This window comes from Lepidothrix coronata, unplaced genomic scaffold (assembly GCF_001604755.1).
Source record: "Lepidothrix coronata isolate B3197 unplaced genomic scaffold, Lepidothrix_coronata-1.0 Scaffold103, whole genome shotgun sequence".
Lineage (NCBI taxonomy): Eukaryota > Metazoa > Chordata > Aves > Passeriformes > Pipridae > Lepidothrix > Lepidothrix coronata.
In genome coordinates this window covers 263,488-289,989 of record NW_016690283.1, presented here as the reverse complement: position 1 = coordinate 289,989, position 26,502 = coordinate 263,488, and the positions used below count along the sequence as shown (strand labels likewise).

General features: G+C 38.1%; 1 protein-coding gene across 2 annotated transcripts in view; it reads left to right on the top strand.

The window, feature by feature from the left end:
* Window positions 1-26,502, top strand: part of CNTNAP5 (contactin associated protein like 5) — a 288,828-nt gene that overhangs the window by 204,435 nt on the left and 57,891 nt on the right. For both annotated transcript variants that reach the window (XM_017823576.1, XM_017823577.1), the window contains 2 exons: window positions 187-387; window positions 26,280-26,436. In XM_017823576.1, coding sequence (XP_017679065.1) covers window positions 187-387; window positions 26,280-26,436 — 358 coding nt within the window. The remainder of the gene's footprint in view (window positions 1-186; window positions 388-26,279; window positions 26,437-26,502) is intronic.

Genomic DNA, 26,502 nt, shown 5'->3' with positions numbered 1-26,502 from the left:
TGGGTCACGTTGACCTTTAATGAAGACCTATTGGTCTTCATTACAGAGTAACCATTTTGGAGCCCAGGGTCCTGCTGATACTCTCTTCAATGCAGTAAAGCATTGGATTTCAATTGGGTTTTTGTTCCCGGCTTGTTGAAAGTGTTTGGCTTTTAACTTCCCATTCAATCATTTTTCATTTAACAGAAGATAAGATCTGGACTGCAGTGCAGCACAACAGCACAGGGCTAACCAGAGTCCAAGGAGCTGACCGGGAGAAGCCGTACATCATGTCCTTCAACTACAACAGCAGCGCGGAGCAGCTGGAAGCCGTGATAAGCAGTGCAGAGAACTGCGAGCAGGAGGCAGCCTACCACTGCAAAAAGTCACGTCTCCTGAATACCCCGAGTAAGTGCCACGATCCCAAATCTTTCCTTCTTAACTCTTATTGATTACACAGCAGGTACAGGCCACACTGCAAGTGAGGAGAAGAAAAAAAAAACAACCAAACAAACACAAATTTAATAGTAGCAATATAGAATGGAGTGAAAAACCTTTTAATTTTTTGGATACTTCTGTGCAGTGCTTGTCCTCTGGTGCAAGAGTGTACGAGCTCTGCAGGGGAGTTTCCAGTCCCTAAATTCATGTGTGCACAGACCCTGAAAACTTCTACAATGGAAAGTGCTGCCTAGAAACCACAAAAACTTTATTTAGCTGTTGGCAAAGAGATGTGCTTATTAATTTACTGTTTCTATCTTTATATTAAATATAAAAAGTACCCAAATGCTTCCAGACTATTAATGTTATGAAGGGGAGGGGTGTACCCTCTTCTGAGTCCCACAGCCCTGAAAATTATGTTTAAGTATACTTTGGTAGTACAGTTTCTGGGCCAAAGCTAGCTTTGCCCTTGCGATAGAAGGAATGCATATTTTGCTCTGACTTAATGCAGCAGAAAAAAGGAAGCAGACGATCTGATCTATTTGTGTTTCTCTGCAGTACCAAATTTCCAGTGGCTACTCAGAATGTCTGCCTTCTACTCAGCTCTGTCTTGATGTCAGGATTTTACATTTGCTTATCCAGATGAATGACATTAAGGGCAGGCTTCCGACTGTCTTCAAAGTCTCCTCTGGTTACTTGTAATGTCTGTATGGTCATGGTGATTCTTTGATTATTAGCAACTCTTACATTTGTTAGTAGTGTAGAAGACATCCTATGGAAAGCCTGAAGGGGACCTTGCAATGGGATTTCCTATTGTGTTAAAAACACATTGCCTAATGAGATGTATCAAAAACCCTCCTGGTTTCAAAAAAGTTACTATAACACTGAATGTTTATGGATCCAGTAATCAGATGCCTTACAGTCAGTTTATTTTTAAAAGCTGTGAGTTTTGTCTTTTGTTATTATCAGTTTTACCAGCCAAGAACTGCTTGTATTGCTAATTTTTTTTAAAGAATGAAATGTTAATATCAGCATCCAGGGTAGAGCACAAAGGGAAAACAAAATGCAGGCATACCTGCTCATAAAGAGGAGGAATTGATGTCTTACACATGCTTTCAGTGTTGCTGACTTCCGTATCCCACACAACAACTGACATGTTATAAAGATAAAATTCCACAGGAATTATTTCTGAAATGTTTTTTTAAGGATGACCACCACAGTATTAGAGCAGGTCTGCATGTGTTTTTGCACATTCTGTGAGGTATTTGGTCATGTGTATGGAGGAACATACACTCTGAGTGTGTTTTGAGACACCCCTTGAATGTGGGACCTCTCTAAAGCTAGGGACACTTCTTAAGAATCCAAACCTTAATAAAAAAAATAATGATAATCTTGTGTAAATTGACAGTATGCAAACTGTCCATCTTCAGGGCTAAAGTTATCAAACAACAGGCAGACTGGCTCGGATGGTTCCTGACAGGCAGCTTGTTCTCCACTTGTCAAGGACCAAATTTGTGACTCAGATCCTTCAAAGGAGAGGACGTGGGGATGGTCTCCAGCATTCTGACTTGCGCCTTTGCAGTTGGTATAGTGCCACTGTGGTCCTGACAGTTGGCCACACAAGAGTTGCACAACTCATTACTCTTTACAACAACTTCATCTGAGAGATAATAATAATAAAAAATTACAATCCAGTGCTGCACATGTGGCAGACACTGCCATTTTTTCCTCTTTTTTTCTTCCTTTTGTATACATTATAATTACACTTACAATTTTTCGAATTTTCATCCTGAACTTTCTCAGTAGTCTAATGCTTTAAGTTTGGCAAGTTGTGGAACATGCTCAAAAATAAATTGTTTCAGTCCTTGAAATGACAAAATAAGGGTAATTTGTTCTTAGCTGAGTATTAAGTATTTTTAAATGTTAGAAAGGCATTGTTTTCCTCAAAGTCTTAAAAGCTCTATTAATTGATGTTAATTTTAAGGTGAACTGCTAGTATATTATAGAAGAGCCTAGAGACCCAGGTGTCTTGAAGAGCTCTAAGACTTAAAGAATTTCCGCTCCTAAAGTTGAATATGAGCTACAAGTGTGAATAACTTTAGGGTATTTTGCTGGACTTGCTGCAGAAGGTTCTCACCTGTGTTGTTTATGCCCAGAAATGACTGGAGGGAGTTTGATTTGAGGTCAGACCAACAGAACAAAGATCAAAACTCTTGGGTTTTGTTTCTTGATTTGGCCTAGGCTTTTGGATGCCTGAAGCACTACATTCTCTCTGTGTTGCCATAATGTGTAAATGCAGTTAATAAACCACACTTCAGATCTTCCTTCAGAAGCTGGTATACGATGTACACGTATTGATGACAATATTGCTTTCATAGGCCAGAAAGAAACGTTACCTGACTTAGTCCAGTTTGCTCAATATCACCTCTCACTAATACCTGTGGGCTGAGCTCAGTGGTGAATGCTTGATGGAAAGGCATATCCCAGAGGTACATCTGATCTTGACAAAAAGCTATAAAATTTCCCTTTCCTTCAAGAAATCTAATCCATTTCTAAGTTTCCTTTCATTTTTTTTTTTATTTTTTTTTCTGAGGGAGATGGAACACATGATTAGGATATTTCAGCTGATAGCACCAACACACCAAATCTTTGTCTTCCGGACCTAAACGCTATCATGTTTCACAGAGAAGCAATAAAAAGATTTCTCTTTCCTCTTGCATTGGTAGTGTTACTCTCCAAAAAAGCTATATGCTGTTACATAGTAATTTTGGCTTTCACAGCTTTGACATGGGGGAAAGGGACAAGTAAGGCACGCAGGACTGCCTCAGAGAGAAACCCAGGAAGGCTTCTGGATTACATAAAGTTGTTCCAGTTTATATCAAGGAATTTGTCTTTCTTCTCTTTATATTCTCTCTTGCCCTGAAGACACAGGCACATCCCCAGTGGGTGTGATTGAGCGTGGTATCCCCATTGAGTTACTTGGATTTACATCTGCAGCGTGTCAGACATGCAATCTGGCAGTTGGCAAAGGAGTTTACTCATCTCCACCTTCTGCTGTCTGGAACAGCCTTATCAGTTCTCACTGTCATAGTATGGTTTAGCTGCAAGCATGTCTTTGAAAGCAAAAATTAAATTGCCCTGGACTGCATTTTTGTACATCTCTGCCATCAGACAGATTTTAAGGTTTGTGAACATCAGAGTAGATGTCTGTTCATCAAAGGAAGAGCTGGCTCTCTTATGGTGCTGGCAAATGAAACTTATATGACCGGTTATTGCAAGTTTCTCGTGACTTTTCCATATCTGTTGGAGAGACACAGAACCAGAGCAAATCCGACAGTTGACATTAATTAGGAAAGTCATCCACACTCTTAGGAAAAGATTGCAGACTTTTCTACCACCACCTTATCCTTAGATGTAGAGACCAAGTCAAGCTAGGAGGAGAGGAGGGGGGTGGGCAGGAAGCTTGGGCTACCTCTAAATGTGCTGTCTGTGTTCTGAGACTATGAAAAGAAGTGTAGCCCCCTTGGTCTTTGATTTCCTTTCTTTATGGAGCATTTCAGGCAATACCTAGGAAAAGAGTATGTGTGTAAGGGTAGATGCTTGTGTGCCCATGCACGTTTATTAAACTGTTAACATACAAGATATTTGAAGGTATGAAAACAAACACTTTATTAACTGAGTAAACCCTTGGATCTGACTGAATTTGCTCAGTTTTCTGGAAGCAGTAGATGTATTCAAATGCTTAACATTTGTGAATCTGCCTCACATCCACCTTATCAAGGACTTAGCACTGACGGCTGTATCAGTGGCAGGATAGCTTGCTTTACAATAGTTGGCTGACAGTCTGTCAAGTTCATAGTACATTTATGTAGGCAGGGACTGAGAAAAGATCAGTCCTAGAGCAAAATCAAATAAATAGGAATGTTTGTAGGTGGTGGGCTTTTCCTGCCTTCTTCCTTATTTTTCTCTTTCTAGTAGAATAACCACAGCATGTCACCTCAGATTTCAAGCATCTCCCCTAAGCTACTCACTTCTTTCCTGATCTTCCTGCCTATCCCTCTTATGGTCTGTCAAGTCCCACTGTTACATGACTTGTGCCCAGGTTTCCATCTCCTCTTCTCCCCTTTCCCTCCCAGCTAGTCCCATATCTCAGTGTCAAGCTGCACCATGTGCTGTCACGAGCTCTGTGACCCCTTATGTCAGGCAGCTGTTAGCCCTCACTGGTGAACCACTGCATTTGCATTTTGTAACTCCCTGTTAGAGGGAAAGATGTAGTGCTACCTCACAGCAGGGAACATGTCCTAATTTCTGAATTTAGACTTAAGATTTAATTCTCAGAGAGTTCAATGTCTTTCAAGCTCTAACCCTGTGTGTTGCTAGAACTCTGTCTGTGCACGCTCCCTCCTTGGTCCCATATGAGACCAGTGATGTCAAAGCTGCTAAGAAATGTCCTTCAGGGTCCTGCCTCCAATAGAGGCTGCTGGCGAGATGCAGCTTAAGGTGAATACACAAGTCTGGTGTCTTCAGCACATCCCTCAATATGTCCCCATCACCCACCGTTGCTCAATTAAGGGCATTAGAGTTTATGCTATTGCCAATCCCTTTTAGTATCTACTATGGATCTGTTTTTCATAAACTTATCACATTTTGAATTTTATTATGCTGCCTGTCTCTGCAGCCACCTAAGATAGCAAGTTCCAAGAGTTCCTCACTTGCTGTTTTACAGAACTACATTTATGGGGTTTTTAATGTGTTTTTGACTGCTATTTTGCTCAGTGCAGTGAGTTCTTGTATTGCAGGATGCAGTGAAACAGAGTTTTGTGCTCATCCGGTGTTTTTACAGTGCTCTTACTCTTCTTGGACTTTCACTAGCTCTAGTATTTTTTTTTCAACTGAAGTGCCCACAGTTTTTGAGATGTGGTTTGCACCAAGGTTTCATATAATAGGGACACCACTTTTTAGAGCAGTGTAAATCTTTATGGAGAAAGGAGTGTGAAACCTGGATTCTGATGAATCATTTTACATAGATGTATCATGAGGTGATCTCAAATGACCCATAACAAGCAGTCATTTACCAATGGGGTTTTGCTCACTATTATTTTATGCCTTTTAAGTATAATTTCCAATTTATCATTCCAGGGACTTTAAATTGCTATTGCACTACCAGGGGACTATTTGTTCTTGCACAAAATAACTTTAAATTGTTATTGCATTACCAGAAGACTATTTGTCATTGCACAAAATAACACAGAACAGGGCAGTCCGCCCTCAAAAAGTGGCTCATGTTGAAAGGAGTGGTGGATAGGTGGTAGGTGTAGATTGTATGCAGTGATTATTCTTGAGTAAGTAGAATCCCTTTCTTGAGAATGACTGACTTGCCATCTGTGTGTCCATCACCATACCTTGTCTCTCCCCTCCAAAGTGGCAGTGCTGACAGCTTCTCTCACAAGCACTATTTTAGATAACTTGTGCTATATTTAGAGACTTTTTGAACAGAGTTCGCCATAGCAATGCCACATACTCCCTTATTTGGAGGGAGAGATGCAGAGGCCATTTTTAAAGATGCTATGTTGGTTTTAGTGTGCAGCTGATTATAATGCAGGTGGTCTAAGCAGAATAAAAAACCTCTTTTGTGAGGCAGGTAACTTGGCATCCTGCATGCATGCATCTGTGAGTAATGGAAATATCATTATTCCCATTTCTGACCCTTTCTTTCCCTTGCCCTACACAATCTCTCCAGACTGGCAGTGAGGTACAGTATGCTGTATCTGCCAGGGAAGGAATAGCAGCTACTTGCACTACTTCTCATGCAGTCCTGTTGTGTTTCTCTGAGAGGGAAATGCAGCCAAGAGGCCAAATGACAGAAAAAACATGGGAAGAAATCCTTGCTCAGTCATACACTGAATGGATTCTAACTTGGTGGAAGGAAACTGTGTTCCCTCTTTGAACCCCTCTGCAGGTGAGGGCAGGCTTATAATGGTACCTGGAGTGACACGAAAAGGATATGAGTCTCCCAGGATTGCTCCAATGAACACTAGAGCACCATTATCTGTGTTTTCTTTAGACACAATGTGTCAAGTGAGTTTAAAAATGCTTCTCAGAGTGGGGACTGATAGAGTAGTGAGGAAGGAGCTTGTATGGGTAACTCCTGTTTGCTTCTATGGAATACATCCTTCATTCTTCTACTGATGCTGGACATTTCTGTTGCTTTTTGTGGTGGTTTGTTTGGTTTTTTTCCTCTCTTGAATGTTTGGGTTTTTTTGTAAGTCTAAGGAGCAGTTTTGGAAAAATACTTTTTTTTTTTTTAATTTTTATTTTATTTTAAAAGACCTTCTATGGTTCATTTACAAAAGAAATTTGTCACTCCAAACTGAATAGATCTACTATGTTTTACTGACATGGAAATGATCTTTTCCAATATAAAGGAAGCTTGACTAGGGGTATTAATGAAGGCACATAGGACAGGTAAATGTAATATAAATGTAGACAACAGATTTTGAGCCTGGATTCTGGAATTCATTGCATGCACTATTATTGGTGGTGGTGCAAGGAAGTCAGTGCTGTGAACTGATGCTGCAAGGTGTTTACTTAACCTCTGTAACCTGTTTGGGAGTTTTGATCCCAAAAACCTCTGGTTTGGAGTAAAGTTGATAATATCTTTTGCTCAGCCTGTGACACCTGTGGGATAGTGAAGTGCTCCCAGCTGGGCAATGACAAAGCGTTGAGTTCAGGGAATTCTGCAGTCCAAATGACAGTTTGGAAATGGATAGTTTTATGACATGCACATGTATGCCAGAACCAAATGTGTCTTAATTATACCCCTGGCTTGACAAACTCAGTTGTATAAACTATTCATCCACAGAGTTTGAAGAAGAGAAGAATTACAGAATTATTTCAGGCTATTCCAGCCAGCATTTCCTTAATCGTGAGCAGTGATAGTATTTTATTTTTATTTTTATTTTTTTTTTTAGTTTGCAGGACTCAGCATATTGTTTACAATTAATAAATAATGGTGACTAGAAACAAACAGCTAATCCATGGTTTGTTATATTAATGAGTCATTAGCTATGACAGCAACCTGTCCATTATCCAAGAAAGAAAGCAGGATTGCTGCCTGAGCAGAAAATTGTTCCTTCTCCCTCATTAGAGCCACAGTGGGGAGTGTGTTCTCATCACACTTTCCTTTGTCTGCTTCCTTCAGCTGTCTTACTTTGAGCATCTTGGACTCAGACTGTCTTACTGACATTAAACTAATTTCTCTGTATAATTTGGGTAAGTGCATAGAATCTTCTGATTCTGGAGAATAGCAGATGTAAGTCATAGAGGTGGAAGAGTTCTTAGCTGACCTCTGTTACTATTATGCCACATGAATGGAGCAATAGTGATTTACATTTTTATTTACATTATTTTTTAGGATAGAAAAGCATTTGGGGCTGTAAACTCTCCATTTTATGATTATTTTCAGTTCATTTGACCCCTGTTTTAAAGTATGTTCCCAGCAAGGCACTTGCGGAAAATCAGATGGGATGGAACCCCTATGCTTTGATTTTGTTTTAATTGGTCTGACCTATCCAGGAAAAGAGAGGTGTTAATAGGCTATACACAAAATGATCAGTGGCATAACTTATTCATATAGTGCAAATAGGAGAAAAGAAAATGTAAGCACGTGGAAAAAGGAGTCACGTTTTTACTCTGTATAGATTAAGTTAGAGCTCAGATTCATTGCTTGTTAATCTGAAGCCCAGGAATTTTACCCCCATTACAGTGTGAAGATAACCTATGGAAAATGAATTTTCTATATTTGGAAGTGTGAAGGCAAAGACAGGAGAAAAGAAACAATGAGGATCAGCTGAAGGCTATATTTTGAGATTACTTCATGCTTGGGATTCAAATAGCAGTGGAATAAAAACCTTCTTAAAGTAAAACATTAAATTACTCTTATATGAACTTTCTGGTGTTAAAGGGAAGCATAAAAATAGCTCTTCTAGGTGTCTGCTAAGGGTAAGCAAGTTTGGAGAAAAAGTCTCCAGACCCTGGGGAAACAAAGGTGTGTAATTCTTCCACTGCCAAGAAGAATGGTTTTTTTTGAGAATTCTTTACAAGCCCCCAACTTGGACTGATTTGCAGAGGACTAGATTTCGCTGAAAGTTGACAAGTACCTAGAAAGATGTGGTGACCTGAAAGAAAATAACACTTTAAAAACCTTCTTTAGAGAAGCTTTTTTTATATCTGCTGGGCCAGAAAGTTTGCGAATAAAAAGCAAAAAGCTTTTGAGCCTGGTTTTTTTCCAAGCCTCTTTGATAGGAGGAAGGCTCAGACTGATTTAGCCAAGGGGTATATTCCCACATGAGCTGTCCAGGACTCAAAGGAAAACCAAGAGCCTTCTTTGCACTCAAGAGCAGAATTCAAAAGTCCCAGACGACTTTTTTTTTTTTTTTTTTAACATTAGCGTTTAGAAAGGTTAACCAATTAATCTATGTAGTTTTCCTCTACGGGTAGATTTCTTGGTTAGCAGCAACTGATGCCAATTTGGCCTGAAACTGGTATGGGCCATTAGATTAATTTGAATGTACCACTCTAAAACCACTGGCCAAGTTCATGCAGCCACATAAATAACCTTAAGAAGAGTATTTCCTCCCAGATGAACACCTCTGAAGTCTTGCACTCCAAGTGTGGGATTTATACAGGTACCTCTTGTGCCTTGCCCTTCTGCTACTAGGGGAAGAATGAACTAGCTGGATCATTTTCAGGTCTAGTGTAAGACGAGTAGTTTTACTCTTTTTGGCTTTGAGCTAAAGGCTTTTTTTTACATTAGCATTTGTTTTCCTCCCATTGTCACTGTGATTTTCAAGCTCTCAGATTTTATCCACATGAAACTAATTTGTTGTGAGGCACAAGTTTAGGGGTTGTTTTTTGGAGAGAAATCTTTATGACTGAAAGCTAATGTAACATCAGAGGGTGAGATTCTAGGACAAGTGGTCTTCTTCTGAAGTAGACTGTTTCAACTCCCTTTGGCTTTTTTTCTGGCTCTGAAAAGTCAGTTTGATCCATCTGTTTTGCCACTGTAATATCTGTCACCAAGCAGGGAAAGGTTCTCCTGCAATGAGAATTTTTCAAGTTCTGTTTTGTGGTCCTGTTTCCCAGAGTCTCCGTGTTCAAAGCAGCAACAGTTTTCTAGGTCACTTTCTTCCCACTGCACACTTGTGTTCTGAATTCAGACAAAAAGATTGTGTTGCATTTTGTTTACTACCTCTGTAAGACACACTAGGGCCACCAGTCAATCTGCAGAACATTAGAAGTACCTACTTAATAGAAGCAGAATTTTATTGACTGAATAATTACATCCTGTTACTGCTGAAGTAATCACCCTAGATACAACCTATGCCTCCAGAGGGAGGTATGTTCTTCACAAAATGCAACCCTGGACAGCTCATTTTACTTCTGTACAAAGCTCCAGAATCTGTCTGACCATATTGTACTACAGGTTTTCATGTTTTCAGAGGATGAAATTTATGTTCCGTGAAATATGCCATTGCCAAAATTAATAGGTAAATGAACAAAGTGAAACGGACCATTAGAACCACTATAATATCATAGTTACTGGGTTGTGGCACAAAAGCAGAAACTAATGGGTAAACATAACCATATTATAGCGACAGGAGCCATCAATGTGCAGTACACAACTGTGGTTACACAATGGTAGGCAGTCAACCATTATGAAATACGATTTAGCAGCCAGGCCAGTTGCAGGTAATCTTGCTTAGAACAATATTTCCCTTGGCTACTTTCTTTTAGTTGATAAATGTCAACTATTTTCTGCCCGTCCTACTAGAACTTAATTTCAATTTCACAATTTTCATAATCCTTTTTTTTTTTATATTACTCTGGACCATGATACTGAGATTTTTTTCTTTGTTCCTGAGGCATGAACAGATTGTTCCTGAATATTCATGCAAATAGGAATTCAGCCAAAGGCCTTCAGAGTAATTGTTCACTGTAACACCTTGAAGTCTTTTTGATGCCCTTGTCTTTATTTCTACTCTAAAACAATGCTTCGTAATTTTAAGTGAACACTCAAACAATGTCTAATCAAGGTAAACAATTCATAGACTGAATTGTGTTTGTATAACATGACTAAAAAGCTTTGAATAGCTAACATAATCATAACGTTCTATTAATGGGCAGGGTGAGAAAAGCTACAATAACGAATGATTTGACTAAAAAATTACAAAGCTCAAAGATATGCAGGATCAGTTCCACTGGATTCAATATATTTATAAGGATTTAGGCAAGCAAGATGCTGGATTAACTCCTTGGTTATTACATCTTTCATTAAATTCCACTTTAGTCTAAAACAAACTACAAAATACAGGAACAGTTTAAAAATTGAGATGTGTAGAGAAGTTAACAAGTTCATCCATAGTTGTTAGTGCAGTATTTGCAATCAGCATCTAAACACTTAAGCATGATAGATTGAAAAAGACAGTACTCTGTTCTTAAAATAGAGAGGTGTCCCCCACGCTGTTGAGGAGAGGGGGGTGGAGAAGTGTCTTTCAACCTGGTTACTGGAGTGGTGCAATATAAATTAGAATACCATCTCTGGCCATTTTCTGCAGCCAGGAGAGGGATTGATGCAGGAGCTCCTCCAGATCGCTGTGCCACTCAAGGGTTTACTCATGCAGGAGGGCTTTGACAGTGACTGACTAAAATAGATTCAGAGCTGCTTTATTCTGCTGAAGTGTTTCAAAGTAGTTGGAGCACAGGAGAGAGTTGGGTGCTCAGCTGTTTAGCTTTCTGTCAGAGGTTTTCTCTCCATGCATATGCAAAAATTAATCAGTTACTTTGGTCTTAACTGAGCAAGATTTTCCGAGGGAATATGTAGCAGGGAATTGAGTCCTAAAAATAGACTGTTACAAGGAAGGCCAAAAGGGTTAAGAGCTAGCCTAAGCAAGAGCCAACATTCTTAATTGCATTCTCGGATGGCAGGCAAACCAAGAGTTTCTCTACACAGCAAAATAAAACTCTGTGGAAGTCATATATGTGTAATGCATGTAATTTAACATATCTTTCTACAGCACATAAGTGTTTCCACTGAATAATATGTGAATTTCCAAAACTACTGACACCTGGTAAAGTAGTTGTACCTGAGTTTTGACCTGACACTAGTTTTTACTGAGTAGATCTCCCTTATTGCTTTTACCCACAGAAAAAACAAAGTCAACTGAGGTTGCAAATATGCAAGTAAATCTTGAAATTGTAGTCCTCAAAGTCCTGCTTCCATTTATCAAGAGAATACTGTCTTACTGTTACACTGCTACTAAATGTGAGATATTGCTATGATGAGTGTAACCTATGACAAAACAGTGAAAACTTGAATACGTTAAATGCAGAATTAGGTGACTAGTTGAGTGATAATATATTGCCTAACCTAATGAAAAGACATTACCTTTGAATAATGGACCAAATCGTAGATTTAATTATCCCAAGGCAAGGTAGTGGGTGCTTCATGCAGACAAGGTCAATTACCTTATCCAGAAGAGCCTGTTTGAAGTGTGTTATGAATAATTCACAGACATAGAAATTAGCTCTGAAAAAATGTCCCAACTATAATGTGGTGAAAGCATTCAATTTCTTTTTTAATGTATTTAAGATAACACCCAAAGGACAATTATGGCTGCTTAACTGTGAGACTCCTTAAATGACAAGGAATGACAATTGTGTGGTCAAATTCATATTACTGAATTATGCAGAAGAAGCATCGCCATCATGGTCTCATCCTGTCAGGTCACAAGTAACTGATTTCAAACCTCATATTGTATTTTTAAATGCTAAATGAAATTCGATCAAAGATTGATTAATTTATTAATGTTTCTCAATAAAGAAGACCCAATTGTTACTGTACTAGCTTTGTTTACTTTGTTCGGGGCTTTTAGTTCTTTGACATTCTGGTGTGAAAACAAAGGTCCAGGGTGGTCGAATCATTTTTATGATTTTGGAGAGTCTGACAAACCCAAAGATGGAACCACTGGGCTTTCCAATCTTTAATCAGATCAGTCTTCTGCTATGAGCACTAAATTGTGCTGTTTCTAAGACAATATTGTTCCAATCTAGGACTATGTAGCATTAGAGTTAAAACGATGATAGTAGCCATGGTAGCAGAATGCATACTCACTTGACATATGGTGACCTTAGGTGTGAATTAGAAACGCAATAAACCTCTAAGTCTGGGGAATAACATGCACTCTCAGCATATTTTGATTCCACAGGCAAAACAATAACCTTAGCTTTCTCTCTTTGACTTTGCAATAAGTGGTAACGGCCAGGGGAAATCCCTCAGGGGCTGCAGTTTTCTAAGATGCCTGGCAAGAAGATGACTAATTCATCAGGTGCCTCAGTTTAAGTGCTGAAATGTAATAGTGACATTTCATGGCCTTTGAGTTTACTTGCTTTATTTGCTTGAAAGAGAGAGTTCAGCAGAATTTTAGAGGGTGCTATAGAATTGTGTATCTAATGAGGCATACAGCTGGCCTGGGCCTGTTTCCAGTCATGTCAATGTCAAGAATCCCATTTAGTTCAGTAGGAGCAGATCTGGTACCCTGGTACTTTCAAAGGATGGTTTGAATAAAGGAGGATAAAAATTTGCCACAAAGTCCATTTACAAAACAAACTGCTAAAATACTTGATAAAGTAGGAAACCACTACAAAGAGATAGGAAAGAAAACTTCCATTAAAGCAAACATATTGAAAAACGTAGTTTTCTGTATGTAGATGGGGTTTTTTTTGTATTCTCCATCATCCATCTTTCCTCCAAGGATCAATTCTCCAAAAAAAGCTCAAGAATTCTCTTTCCTCCCACTTCACTCACTCATTGGCCTCCAACCCAGTGTTTTCTGGGAGGACTTGATAAAGACTAGTCTGAGCCTAAGAGACTTGCTAGCTGATGTTCTTATTTGCATGCATGAATTTGAACAGATGTTTACATAGTAGTGTTAAGTAGGCCAGCTGTTTTGGAATCATGTATTTCATTTAAAGTAAAGCTGTATGGTTCAAATCTTTACTCAACTACGGAAGAGAAAAGAAACCTAAAGACAAAAACATTTCTTCCCCTATTAGGAGGTGGCTTCATTTATGCATGTCAGTTTTCTGTATCTCTGAATTTACAGCATAATACCAACAACTCTTACCTGAATCTCTGAGCATTTGCACCTTATCTTGACCAGCTGAATGCAGATGGAAGAAAATACAAAGCACAACATCAGCATTGAAAAAAATTTTTTGACTTAGGGAAGAAAAAAAGTATTGAGACAAGAGGAGGGGAGGGAAGTTATCACTTTTCTTTAAAAGATGTTGCTTATTGCTGATTGTTTCTGCTGGTCTGTTCTGTAATGAAGCATACATCAGGGTAATGTTTGCCTTTGCATTTGTTCTGCTCTTCAGATGGGAGAAAAAACATAATCCTTAGGAGTGTATTACAGCCATAAATATGTAACTTGTATTTATAAATTCCTTAATGTAAATCTGAGTAGAAATCTTTCATTATTATGGAGGTGTACATACTCATACAGGCATATGTGTAGAGAGAAAAGGTTGGTGGCAGTGGCTCTCATATATTTTTAAAAGAAGTTTTCCCCTCAGAGGTTCCTATTTTAAATACGAGTCTTGGGTCTGATCATCCATGACTTCATTGCCTGCCCCGCTGGACCTCTATGTCTTGAAAAGAAAGCAGGCAAATGATGTAGAGAGTTATATGGAAGTGATTGAGCCAGTTATTTTTTGTATAGCTGTTGAAGAACTCTAATGACATGTACTAATGTATACCCTGTCAAAATCCTACGCCAATCTGAAAGGGACTTACCTGCCTCAGTTGTATTGTTTCCACCCAAGCACTACCATCTGGTAGAGATGTCTGCATCTCTCTAAACCAGTAGTTGACAGGATTTGTATACTTGGTTTGAGGAAGGTACACTCAGTGAAGGAGCCTTACTGTTGGAAGGAAACATGATAATGTATGTGATGATCTTGTGGACTTTTGATTCACAGCCTTGATGCAGCCCACAGAAAGATTTGTCTCATCAACTGTGATGAAAGGCCTGTGGTAAAGGGTTACATTGTGTGCTAAGATCTTGATTCTTACTTCATGAAGCTTGTAGATTATGGGTTGGCTCCAATGCTGATTCTTTCTCTCACCATTAAATACAGAAGATACATAGGCCTGTTCTGCTTTTGGAAAGAGAGGAAGGACTAGGACTTCTCATGCTTGCATGGTTCTCGTTCTTCTGCAGCCTCTGCCCATTCCAGTATTGACCGCAGTGGTAAAGCTACAGCTGAGTTCTGCATTCAGATGTAGGAGCAGAAAACCATCTTCAGCTGAATAATAATCTCTATTAGTGACAGTAGACCTGCTGAGCATAGCTGAGCAGTTCATATTCTATCCAGTACAGTCTGTGCAGGAATGTATATACACACCTATGTTTGTTACAGTTTTATAGAGAGATACACAGCAACCTGAGACCAATTAAATAGCAAAAACTAAATAGAAGATCAAGTTGAAAGATATAAACCTGTTGCTAACAGGCTGAAGAGCTGCAAATTGATTAAGCAATTCCACAGAGAAGACAGATTGTTATCATCCTGACCTTTAAGGCTGTTCAGGATATATCAATAGGAGCATTTTCTGAGTACAGTGTTCTATGAATTTTTTCATTTACATTGTCTTGTTTTTCTCTTTATGTGCTGGCTTGGAGCCAGTTCATTTCATGGTCTTGCATATACATATGTTCTGCTACAGCTGCATTTTTCCAAAGTGCCCAATTTCACAGCACTCTAGCCTTCCTTAGGATGACAAATGGTGCCCCTGCTGCTCTGACCAACAAAACTGTAATTGCAGCCCTGAGACACCGACAGCTGAACTGATGCCATGCTTTAGTTTGGGTATATCTTTAAGTTAAAATTTGACTGCATTTGTTTATTGTACCCGAATTTCCAATTCCACCACTTAAGACATTAACTGCTGACATTAATTGTAATATTGAGGAAAGCAGAATTGCTCTGCAGTTGAAAGCAGTGTCAAATCAGCATTTATTTATTTAACATTACTCTGTAATGTGTTGTAACACATCAGACTATAAACAAGTTTAATGAGTTGCAGTAATGTTTGTAGCCTCCCAAAGATACTGGAATGTAGTTCAACAAGTTGTTTGTTGTTTGAGGGTTTTTTGACAAAGAACTTAAAACTGGACTTTTTCCACTGCTGTGCTGGACTTCATGATCATAGTAAATGCAACTGAGTGTTTTGCCAACTAACACGTTTTAGGAGCAAAAAACAATCCAGTTCAACTGGCCCTGTGAGATTTCAATTCAGTAGGGATGTGAAGAAAGAGTAGGAGAGGCTTAGAGCATGATTTATCTCTGCTTGTCCAAGCTGCCTTTCTGGCTCATAATTAGTGCAAGACTCAGAAATGTGCCTATATTATTCTCTAAACTCTTTTCTAGGTGTTGGTGTCATTTTGTGGTGGTTTACAATGCTTGTCCTGTAGAGGACAGGAAATATATTGTGTACTCTGCACATGGACTTTTACAGGTGTTTAACATTATTTAAATATCTTCCTTTTTTGCCATTAAAAGAACCCAAAACAACAAAATAATAACGAAAAGCCCTCTGGCTTTCTATCTAGAGCTTCATGGAGCATGATATTGGATTTCCCTCTTACCAAAGATGCTCATTTGGCCAAATAATTTTACAGGGAACTTGAGATGTGATCTCATTTTCCAAAGGATTCGGTCCAAAACAGAAACACCATCCCAATAATATCTGAGAGTGCTATTATCAGTTTTAGGAAAATCCTCTAATTTATTTAATTAGGGATTTGGGCTTCAAAGTGATTAGCAATATGTTATTATCTCTTCTAGTTTATGTTCTATTAAGACTGTTTTTCTATTTTTATTCCAGTTCAGAAATTCAGCATATTTACTGATGATATTTTCTGATTTCTTTAAGATCAGTCTAAGCTATGAAATTCAGTTATTATCAGCCACTTACAGGAACCAGTTAGTAGTTGCACTTCAGAAAGGCATACTGTGGAAATGACATTGTCCTAACGACTTTCTGGTCAGATTCACTCCGTGTAAATAGATTTTATTCTCTAACTGTCAGCCATGCTGTGTTAACCTGGGAGCTGAAGGACAAGGTGTGTTCTCATTGCTTCATGAATCAATATTGCTAATAAAGATTCTCTATACCCAAATCTAGTTTTTATTATTCCTAGAAGCTGCCATTGCAAGTGAAATGGAAACAAAATTAATCTGTCTTTCGTGGAGGGTTGTCAAATCTGAAGACAGTCCATTTCAGTCACTAGTGACTGTATTGGTGAAATGTTAGAAGGGGTGAAAAAGCAATAATAAGGATCCTTTTCTCATTATTAATGCTGATAGTTAAAACTGCATATATAGGAAACAGTTCTGTTGAGTAAGGTAATTCCATTTTTACTCAGACACTTTTCAAAATAAAGAGAGGAGAAGAACTGTTATTAGCGTATGTAGTTCCTCCCAAAGGACAGAGCAAAGATTGCTTTCCACAGCATGTTTTTCTGCAACTTATCCAGTCTCCTATTAAATGTCCCAAATGTCCCCATTTTATCTATTTTCTTTTCCTAGTTTATCAAGTTGCATTTTATCATGGGCAGGATCCAGCAGGCTGTCCGTAGCTTCCTGCAAGAATTGGATTCATCCGTATATTAATTCCACTCAACTTTACTCCATCTTGCTTGTGTTCATAAACAGTCAACCTACTCTTAGTTATGCCCCGACTTTCAGACCACTATTAGGCCAGGCTGCAGCCCTAGGTATTTTGGGCTTTCCTGGTGAAAGGCCCAGGCTGGTAGGCAGGTGAGAGTACCTGAGCCTGGCAGCCGTGCAGAGCTGGGGGCTTTGCTGTACAGCGCCACACTGAGTGGATGAGGTGCAAAGTGCTGTAGGTAGGGTCCCTTTGTTACTCTTCATCCGTGCCCTGTCCCAAGAGCTTGAGCCATGACAATGCAGAACTCAAGATGGATCAAATATATAATTAATTTTTCTTTCTTACCCCCTTTGAAAATCAATCCTTCGGGCCTGTATTTCAGTTGCTGCATACCTATGGATGGTTCTCTTACCTGTCTCAGTGACAGCCAGAGTTTGTCTAAGGAATTCTCACATCCTGAACCTGTTTAAGAGGAGGGCTGGTCAAAACAGTTTCCATCCTCAACCATTCTGTCTTCCTGTGAACAACTTGATGCTGAGTCAGCACCAATCAGCACGACTACTCTGATTTTTCTGAAACTGGATGCTTTTATACCAGTTGCTGTATCTGGACTTTATTGTTCATGGAAAATAATAGTAAAAGAGAGAGCTACAAAGTGTTTCTTCCTAGAAGTCTTTCCTGGAAGAAAGTTGCTTATAATGTAGTTTTACCATTCTATGAAAGTTGTTTTCTCACTTCAACGTTTCCATGAATAATCATTGAATACCAGGTTTTCTTGTGGTGAAATGATTGGTTTATGGTTCAATGCACCATTCACAGTCTTTGATGCTTCAACTATTCCCCTCTGTCCTCTGCAGTCTTATTTCTGTGCTTTGAAATTGCTTTCATCTATGAAAACTTAAATAGCATTTAAGAACAAAAATTGCTGTGATAAACTACTATTCTCACCTCGCAATATTTTATAAGGTGCTTTAGTTCAGTACTCTCTCCTTACCTTGTAGCCCTTTCACATCCATTATAAAATGCTTTAAAAAGTAAGTTCTAAAGAAGAGCGTATGATCTGCCTAAACTCATAAACTCAGTCATCTCTTTCACTCTTTCCTCCATTCCATGTAGGCACCTCAGCAGTTAGCTCATAAGATAATGTGGGCAGGATTCAGTAGGACATTGAGAGAGTGGGCTGTGTTACTAGCTGCATACAGGGTGGCTGTAACTCTCATTCCTATTGTCTTTCTCAGGCCCTAGAGAGTCACTGAATGCTGGTCTGCTGCAGGTGCAGAGAACCACACAAGAACTGGAATGACAAGATCTGGTTTATCTTCTCTTTATTAGCCCATTAATTCAGCACCCACTACCACTTACTCTCACTATTTTTATACTTATGCAGAAGAACTGATTAAGAATGAAAGACCTTTTCCTGGGCACTGTATTGAGCCACCTCATGAGATGACCTTTCAGTGGAAATGGGTGAGAGGGTACTGCTGAATGAGGATGAGAATGAACACATAGGAGCTGGCTGAACAGTGTCAGGGCAAGAAATGATGGCTTTGTCTTATTGCCATTATTCTTACTGGCTATACCTACGATACAGGAGAAAAAGTCCAGACATCTGCTAAGCAGGTCTTGCTCCTCTGGCCCAGGCAGGGTCATGTTGGAGCCCACTGTGGCTTATCCATGTTCATTATTCACTTGCAACTGAATCCCAGGCACTGATGGGTTTCTGGTCCCAGTACAGAGTAAGGATGTGGCAGGACATGCAACGATGTCATAGACTTCTCTGTTCAAGCAATGCAAGGCTTATTTATCTCAATTTACCTAGAGAAATTAGGCTAAACAGAGAAAATGGGAAAGGAAAAGGGGAATGAGGAAGAGGAAAAGGAGTTGAAAGCAAGAGAGACAGTTTCAAATTGAAGGTGAGCTGGAATGCAGAAAATAGAGGAAATGAGATAATTTTTTGGTTTCATCAGGGTCGGGTATCCAGTTCGTCTTCAGCAAAACTGCTGGAGATTCAAAGCTGCTATTTTCTGTTTTGTCATTTGTCCCTAAAAGCTATAATCTTCTCTGCATTTTTGGTTTGGGTTGTTTGTTTGTTATTGTCGTTTTTCCTAACCTGCATGCCTTCAGCTCTTCGCATCATTTCTGTTGCTGGCTGAAATCCCACTTGCATCTTTCAGGAAACTTGTCACTTGGCCAGAAATTTATTGAGAAAACAACCCAGCCTGAGCTGGCAAAGGAGAATGCAAGTACTCATAATATTTTCAGCCTTTTTTGGCCTTCAACAGAGACATTCATGAGGCATAGAATTTTAGTTTGGATGTAGATTTAATCTTCTTCAGCATTTAAAACCCATGTTTGGGTTTTAAATCCTTACGCCCATCCTCAAATCTGTCTCTCAAAGGGTTGATGAAGATTTTGCTTTTACTGAAATGCTGTGTGTGATTGCATAACTCTGTCATTGCAGCTAGCGGTTCTGTTCATTAGCCTCCTGTTAAATCTAGAAGAAGCAAAAATCCATGTTTATTTACCTTCTTTCTGCCCATTGTCATCTGTGAGAATATCTTAACAATTATATGAAGTACAGAGCGCACTGTGATAACAGCTGTTCCAGAGGCAGAGTGATTTCTCTCCTTAAGAGAAGCAGACAAATGCTGCTGCATGGGGTTTTTTTGTTGTTTGTCTTGGTTTTTTTCTTTTTTTTTCTTTTTTTTTAAGCAATTACTTCAGCCTGGGACTCTGTGAAAGCAGTGCACCTTGGCAGCAAAGCTTAATAACGAGAAAAAACCGTCAGCAAAGTGCTGCCTTTCTTTCCCCTTTTCCTAACCAAATAGGAAAATAACAAAATAAGTCTGGAATGAGGGACAGATTTTGTGATTAAACAGATCTTACCCAGGGAGTAGGTCCATTGGTATTAGCAGAACTACTTCACTTTTGGATAATTGCTCTAAATAAGGATTCTAGGACCCGACTAGAAATTGTAATCAAATTCAGTGAGAATCTTAGTAACATTGGGCAGCACCTTTGCTACTCAGTACAGAATGGTGATTGTCTTGCTGCAGTGTTTGACCTACTGTGATTTCCAGCACAACCATGTTTGCCATCTCTGAAAATTAGGGCAGTGGGTTACAATTTTAAGAAAGAAAAAGGAATATAAAAGTGGCATAATTGCCATGGGGAAGTAAATGGCATTTACTCATGCCATTGAGTAAAAGGGAGGAAGTTTGTTGGTCATTATGGCTGTACTGTAAAGAGGTACATGGAAGCAGAGTAGTATGGTGCAAAAACAAGTGGGTACTTGATGGCTCACTGAGTAAACAATGTTCAAAGGAACCATGTCATTGGGGACTCTCATTTTTTCCTTATTACATAAATGATTTTTTTCCCAAGATAACATGATAGGGTCGTTTATGAAGTGCAGAGAGGGTAGGTATTGCTTCCATAATTGCCGAGGCAGAGCCACGAGACCCTCACTGAGGGTTGTAAACCAAAGAGCAATTTTTTTCACTGTCATATGTCAGCACCCACTTCAAAGAATGTGTAGCATGTACTGGTTAATACAGCACAGCTTGAGTTCTCCCCATTTTGTGTTATTAGTATATTTTCCCCGTGGTGTGAGTTGTTGTTTAAACCAACACAGATTCTGAGTCATTAATACCACAGACTTCTTCACTGAACAAACAGCCTCTGAGAATGTATTAATTTTGTGTTTTCCACTGAATATGAAATGTTTCTCCAGTTTGTCCATTTCTTGTCCAGAATTATTATAAATACTTTTTCTTAGATTTATCAAAACAGTATTTTTTTTCCTGTTGAAAGGCCAAAGTGGAAGAATTTGGTTTTACATCAATTTAATGTTAAAAATTCTAATATAAAAAGGCTATGAAAATGGTATAATGGAAAAAATTAAACATGGGAAAACAAGATCTTGGTAAACCCTTGCAAAAAATACTGAATCACAGCTGTCCCTTGTTTTCGTTCTCTTACCCCTTTCTCCATTTATTCAGAGCCTTTTAAAAATTGATTAGCTGAGACCATAATTTATACTCTGGATAGGCTTCTGAATTCAATTATTCAGGTTGAAATTGCCTCATATACGTACTCCTCTCCTTGCTACTTCAGACTCTCTATGTTTGGGGAGCCCATAGAATTTCAAAATATATATATACACAGATACATGTATAAAAATATGCTAACTGCATGTTTCATATTGTTCAATATATCAGGTGAGCCATTTGCAGAATTTGATATTTTTGGAGTAGTTGGTGTAAACAGACATTTTGTGTTTTTGAGTACAGTTTCAAAGAATTGGGTTTGATTGCTCTATGCAATTCTACAATCAGTATTTTCCTAATTCTCACTAACTCTTGATATGTGAATCTTTCGTCTTAGAAGAAAACAGCATGGATGTAAATTAATCTACATTTTCATCAGTAAAATTGATATATGTAAGGTTTAAAAAAATCAATTCTGCTTAACTTGGTTTGCATTTGGAAGGAAAAAAGAGCATGAAGATTGCCAAGAGAATGTTGTTTCAGTACAGTGCGGTTTCAGTGTTTCAATAGACAAATGCAAATAAATTGACTCGATGTGGTGGTGAAAAAGACATTTAACTGACCTGTTTCAGAAACTTGGGTACCCCAAAAACCTTGGCTGTGTTAGGGGTATATAAGCGCTGTGTCAGACTTTAGGTTTATAGAGCACAGGAGTATAACACGAGATCCAGTTTATCTTGTTATATTTCCATACATTTTTTCCAGATTTTTTTGTTTGTTGTGATAGCAAGAACAACCTGGAAAACGATGCAGACAAATCTTGACAAATATTTTAAACATAGTACTTTTAAAAATGCATGGCTTTTGTTTAACTCATGCTGTATAAACATAAAAGTCAATACTAAGAATTTCTGCCTATATAAAGGCAAACTGAGTTCACAAAAGTTGCTTGGAATTTATATATATGGTGATTTAGTCCTAAATGTTTCTGGAATATGCTGTTTCTGTGTCTCCTCCAGCTTCTGAGTGCCTATACAAATACTTTTTGAAAAAATTCTTTGGCATTTAAAACCTGAGCAATCCTTAACCCTTTAAAAATAACTTGTATTTCTAGCAGTGTCAATGTCTCCTAATACAGAAAATGAGAGAACTGTCAACAAGAGGGAGATTTAAGAAGACAGATATTTTGTTGTAAGCTAGTAGAAGGACACTGAATACGTGTTCAGCCATTCTTGTCACTGGAAAAGGCAGATATGCAATGCAGGTGAATTTGATCTCAATCTGCATTTCCTTCTAAGGATCTTTGGTAACCAATTTCACATGTCTGCTCTCCTCTTCATAGTGCTCAGCCTCTGTGCTTGTTAACTGTACAGTCTGTGCCAGCCTTGCTTCTGCTGGAACAGATTTCATACCGAGAGCTAACAATGAACTGTTTAGTTAAGCACATTGACAGAGTAGGTACTGGGGATCTGCTGAACAACTGACATCTGGGAGGAGCTTACTCCCTGTGCCTTGCTGGATGGACACAGAGTTCTTGTCCATATGTATGGCAGTACTGTATATGTCAGGGTTTTCAGAGTCTTGGCTCTTTGGATACACACATACAGCTGTTGAATAGACCACAAAGAACCAGCCTATGGAGACAGGTAGAGGAAAACGTCAAGATGATCAGCTGAAGATGATACCCCTTATTCTTTCCTTTCAGAAGACCTGTACCAAAACCTTACTTTCTGCTATCTGCCTGGCAGTGTGAATGAGTAGCAGTATTTGTTTTGATACAGTATTCAGTGTGCCTGTTTAGTTTTTTTATTCAATACAATATTAAATTATGGTAAAAAGAGTAGTATAAATATCACAGCTGTTCGCAGAGGTTTCCAGACAATATAATTACTCAAAATGTTATTGTCCTCTGCAGAAAATAAAACAAAAAAATGCCTTTCTTAAAGATTTTTTTATCAAAATTAAAATCTACCAAAGGCAGCTTAAGCAGTACAGAAGAAAATCACTTGAAAGAAACTGGTCTCTGTTCCATTACTGGTGAATTAAGTCACTTGGAGCTTGTTTGTTTTGCGTGGTTTGAGATTTTTTTTCCCGATGTTGTCCTTCAAAATCATAGTATGGAGTTCAAAGAAAACCCTAAAAAAAATTTTATAGGAGTTTTTTTACTGTTATAAATAGACAAAAATGTATAAAAAAGAATACTTTTATTTGCGCAGTAGGCTTTTGACAACTTTTTTTTCTAAATAATGTATTTTTAGGTACAATGTAAGCACTGAATGAATCATAGAATCATAGAATCAGCCAGGTTGGAAAGGACATCTGAGATCATCAAGTCCAACCCTTGATCCACTACTGCCATAGATACCAGACTATGGCATTAAGTGCCACATCCAGTCTCAAAAAAGAATTAGTAGTGCTTCTTATTAGTGGACTTTTTAGCTTAGAAATTTTTAAGTAGAATTTTAATGACTTATGTAACCATAAGGTTATAGGGTCAAGTTAAATCTTTGATTAATGTCATTGATTTGGTCTGTGGCTTCATCACATAAAGGGAATTAATTCATTTTGAGGTGGCGGAGAATTGATAATGCTTTGAAAAAATTATAATACCATAATTACAGAAGTGAAGTGACTGCAAAGAATATACAGGCTCATAAGAAAGAATTTTAATCAACAGAAGATGGCTAAATTCAATCTCAGTGCAAGACATCCTCCAGCTTTGCCCAGGTATAACAGAGTAAACTTCTGGAAAGAAATCAGAGATAGATTAATTGGCATTGCTAGTGAAGTATTGCTTTGCTTCAAGATTACAGGTATATGACATACAATATATGTTTCAGAATTCCTAAACTGTGCAAGTTGGTGTAGTACCTTAGATTTAAGAGCTTTTCTGAATACCTCTATGATTTCCCATGTGTTAAAAAACTAAGCATGTGGGAAAGCGTTTTGAAGAATCGGGGCATAATATTCCTTAATAATACAATTGATTTCTAAGGGACTAGTTATGGAGAAAAATTTGCTCATCTTGAGAAAAGGGTGGCAGAACTCTGCATAATAAAGAGAATTTTGGAAAAGACACTGTTTTTTTATAGTCTATTCCCTTGACAATCTAAGACTGCTCCTTATAATGTTGAATGCTCTATTTTTTAGCACTGTATTTAATTTCCTTGTAAATTACTCAAACTATGGTTCTGCTACCACTTCCCCAGTCTATATCATAAATCAGAATGTGCATGTGCTTGTTTGGTATTGCTCAATAAAACAAATAACAACAGATCTGAAAAAGACATCAGAAAACTGCTTATTCTTAATTTATGTGAATGATTGCTTATTTCACTGTTATGTTTAAGTGTATAATGACTTCTGCCAAAAGAATCTGACATATATTGCATTTGATTAATGAATGCCATTATTTGCTATTGGCCTGAAATATTTATCTTTATCTAAATATTTTTTTTTCAGAATGGACAGTTTTAAAATTAGATTAAGCACTTCTGTATAATATCTATTTCTACTCCTAGACAAATCACCCTTTTATTCAATTAACATTACTATTCCAAGCTTTACCAAGTAATTTCCCAGTAATGTAGTATAAAACTGTTTCACTGTTTGCAACAATCAACTTCTGCACAAAAATCAGTTAAATAGAAAAGAAAGAAATCATAAATGTGTTGATAATAATGTGAGACGTAAAATGAGTGTGTACATTTTTGTAAGATGAATCCTTAGATGTTCTTGAATTGTGTTTTTCTAATGAGCACCTCTGGGTATTGGTCAAATTCATCATGTCTTAATTGTTGGTATCATGAGGATGCAGTTGCTCTTCCTTTTTTTATTTTCCTTTTTTCATGAATTTACAATTCAGCAGTCTAATCTTAGAAGGAAAATAAACATGAATTAATTTTGCCAAGTAATTCTAAAACTCATTTTAATTAGTCCCTTACACTCTACAGTTAACCGTGATTGCATTCCATATTTTAGTCTTTCTTGCTTTGTATAAGGAGAAATACTCCTTACTAACAATGTTAGTAGAGTGGAAGAATAAAATGATGCATCTTTCTACATTAGCAGCACAGTTCAATTTTCCAAGCTCCTCTGATCAAAAATCTTGATATGTCAATTTTGCTAAATTTTGCCATCTACTTTAAGTATAACTGATTACATTTCTTGATTTAAGGATTAAGAAGTCAATGAAAAAGTTATCTGAGCAGGAAGACAAACTCAGTCTTAGAAAATGCTAATCTGTGACTTTCATTACATCTGATTCTGCTTACTGTATCTGACTATTAATACTTAATTCTTGATGCATTACAGATTCTGAAATTAAAAAAAATATCTCTGTTTGTATAAATGCATAGATCTTAGAGCTCCTGTAGGTAGAAAATAGCTTCATGGAGATAAATTGATTCTCAAGCAGGGAAATACTTTTTCCCACTTATGTCCTACCTTGTTTAATATCTTACGGAGCTTTGCATCTACAAATTCTGCCCTTGGAGAACAATAGTCCTACTCCCTTGGAAACTGATAGAAATTTTGGTCTTGGTTTTGAGAAGAGCCTGTAGTAATAGATCAGTTTGTACGTTATTTCTGAAGATTTTCGTTCTTTATATATGAGGTAAGAAATTCCAGTCTAAGAGCTATAGTCTTCTCCAAAACTTGATGACTCTACAGGAGGTCCTTGGCCAATACTACATGGTACAAAACAGCTGTCCAGTGTGAGTCGTGGCAGGAGAATTGTTTTCAGATTCCATCAGTGATCAGATCTCCCCCCAGTATCACACAAAAACACTGGACACAGATGATGCAGACAGTGATGTTGGGTTTGCATGTCAAAAGTCTTTGCAGCTGAAAGGCACCAAGGTTCTCATATATGATTAGCACACAAGCCCTGTGGGGAAAACATCTGCTCCTCCAAATGGGATTACAGTAGAACTGCTGCTTTCCCAACATGTATTCCATAAAATGGAACTTGGGCAAAGTTTATGGTTGTTTACTTTGTAGTTTGCATCTTTTCTTTCGCTATTATCCAACATGTCCACCTTCACTCTCTTTTTCATTCTCAGGAGAATCCGATTTGCTTATCAAGTTCTCTTTCTCTCTCTTTCTCTCTTTTTCCCCGGTTTTTCCCCTTCATCCAGATGGAATGCCATTTGCTTGGTGGGTTGGCCGTGCCAATGAAAAGCATCTTTACTGGGGAGGATCTCTTCCGGGCATTCAACAATGTGCATGTGGACTGGAAGAAAGTTGTCTGGATATGAGATATTTTTGCAACTGTGACGCAGATAGAGAAGAATGGTAATAATTTTAACATGTAAATGGCAGTGTCTGTATGAAGAGCTGGTGATAGGAAGTAGGAAAGGA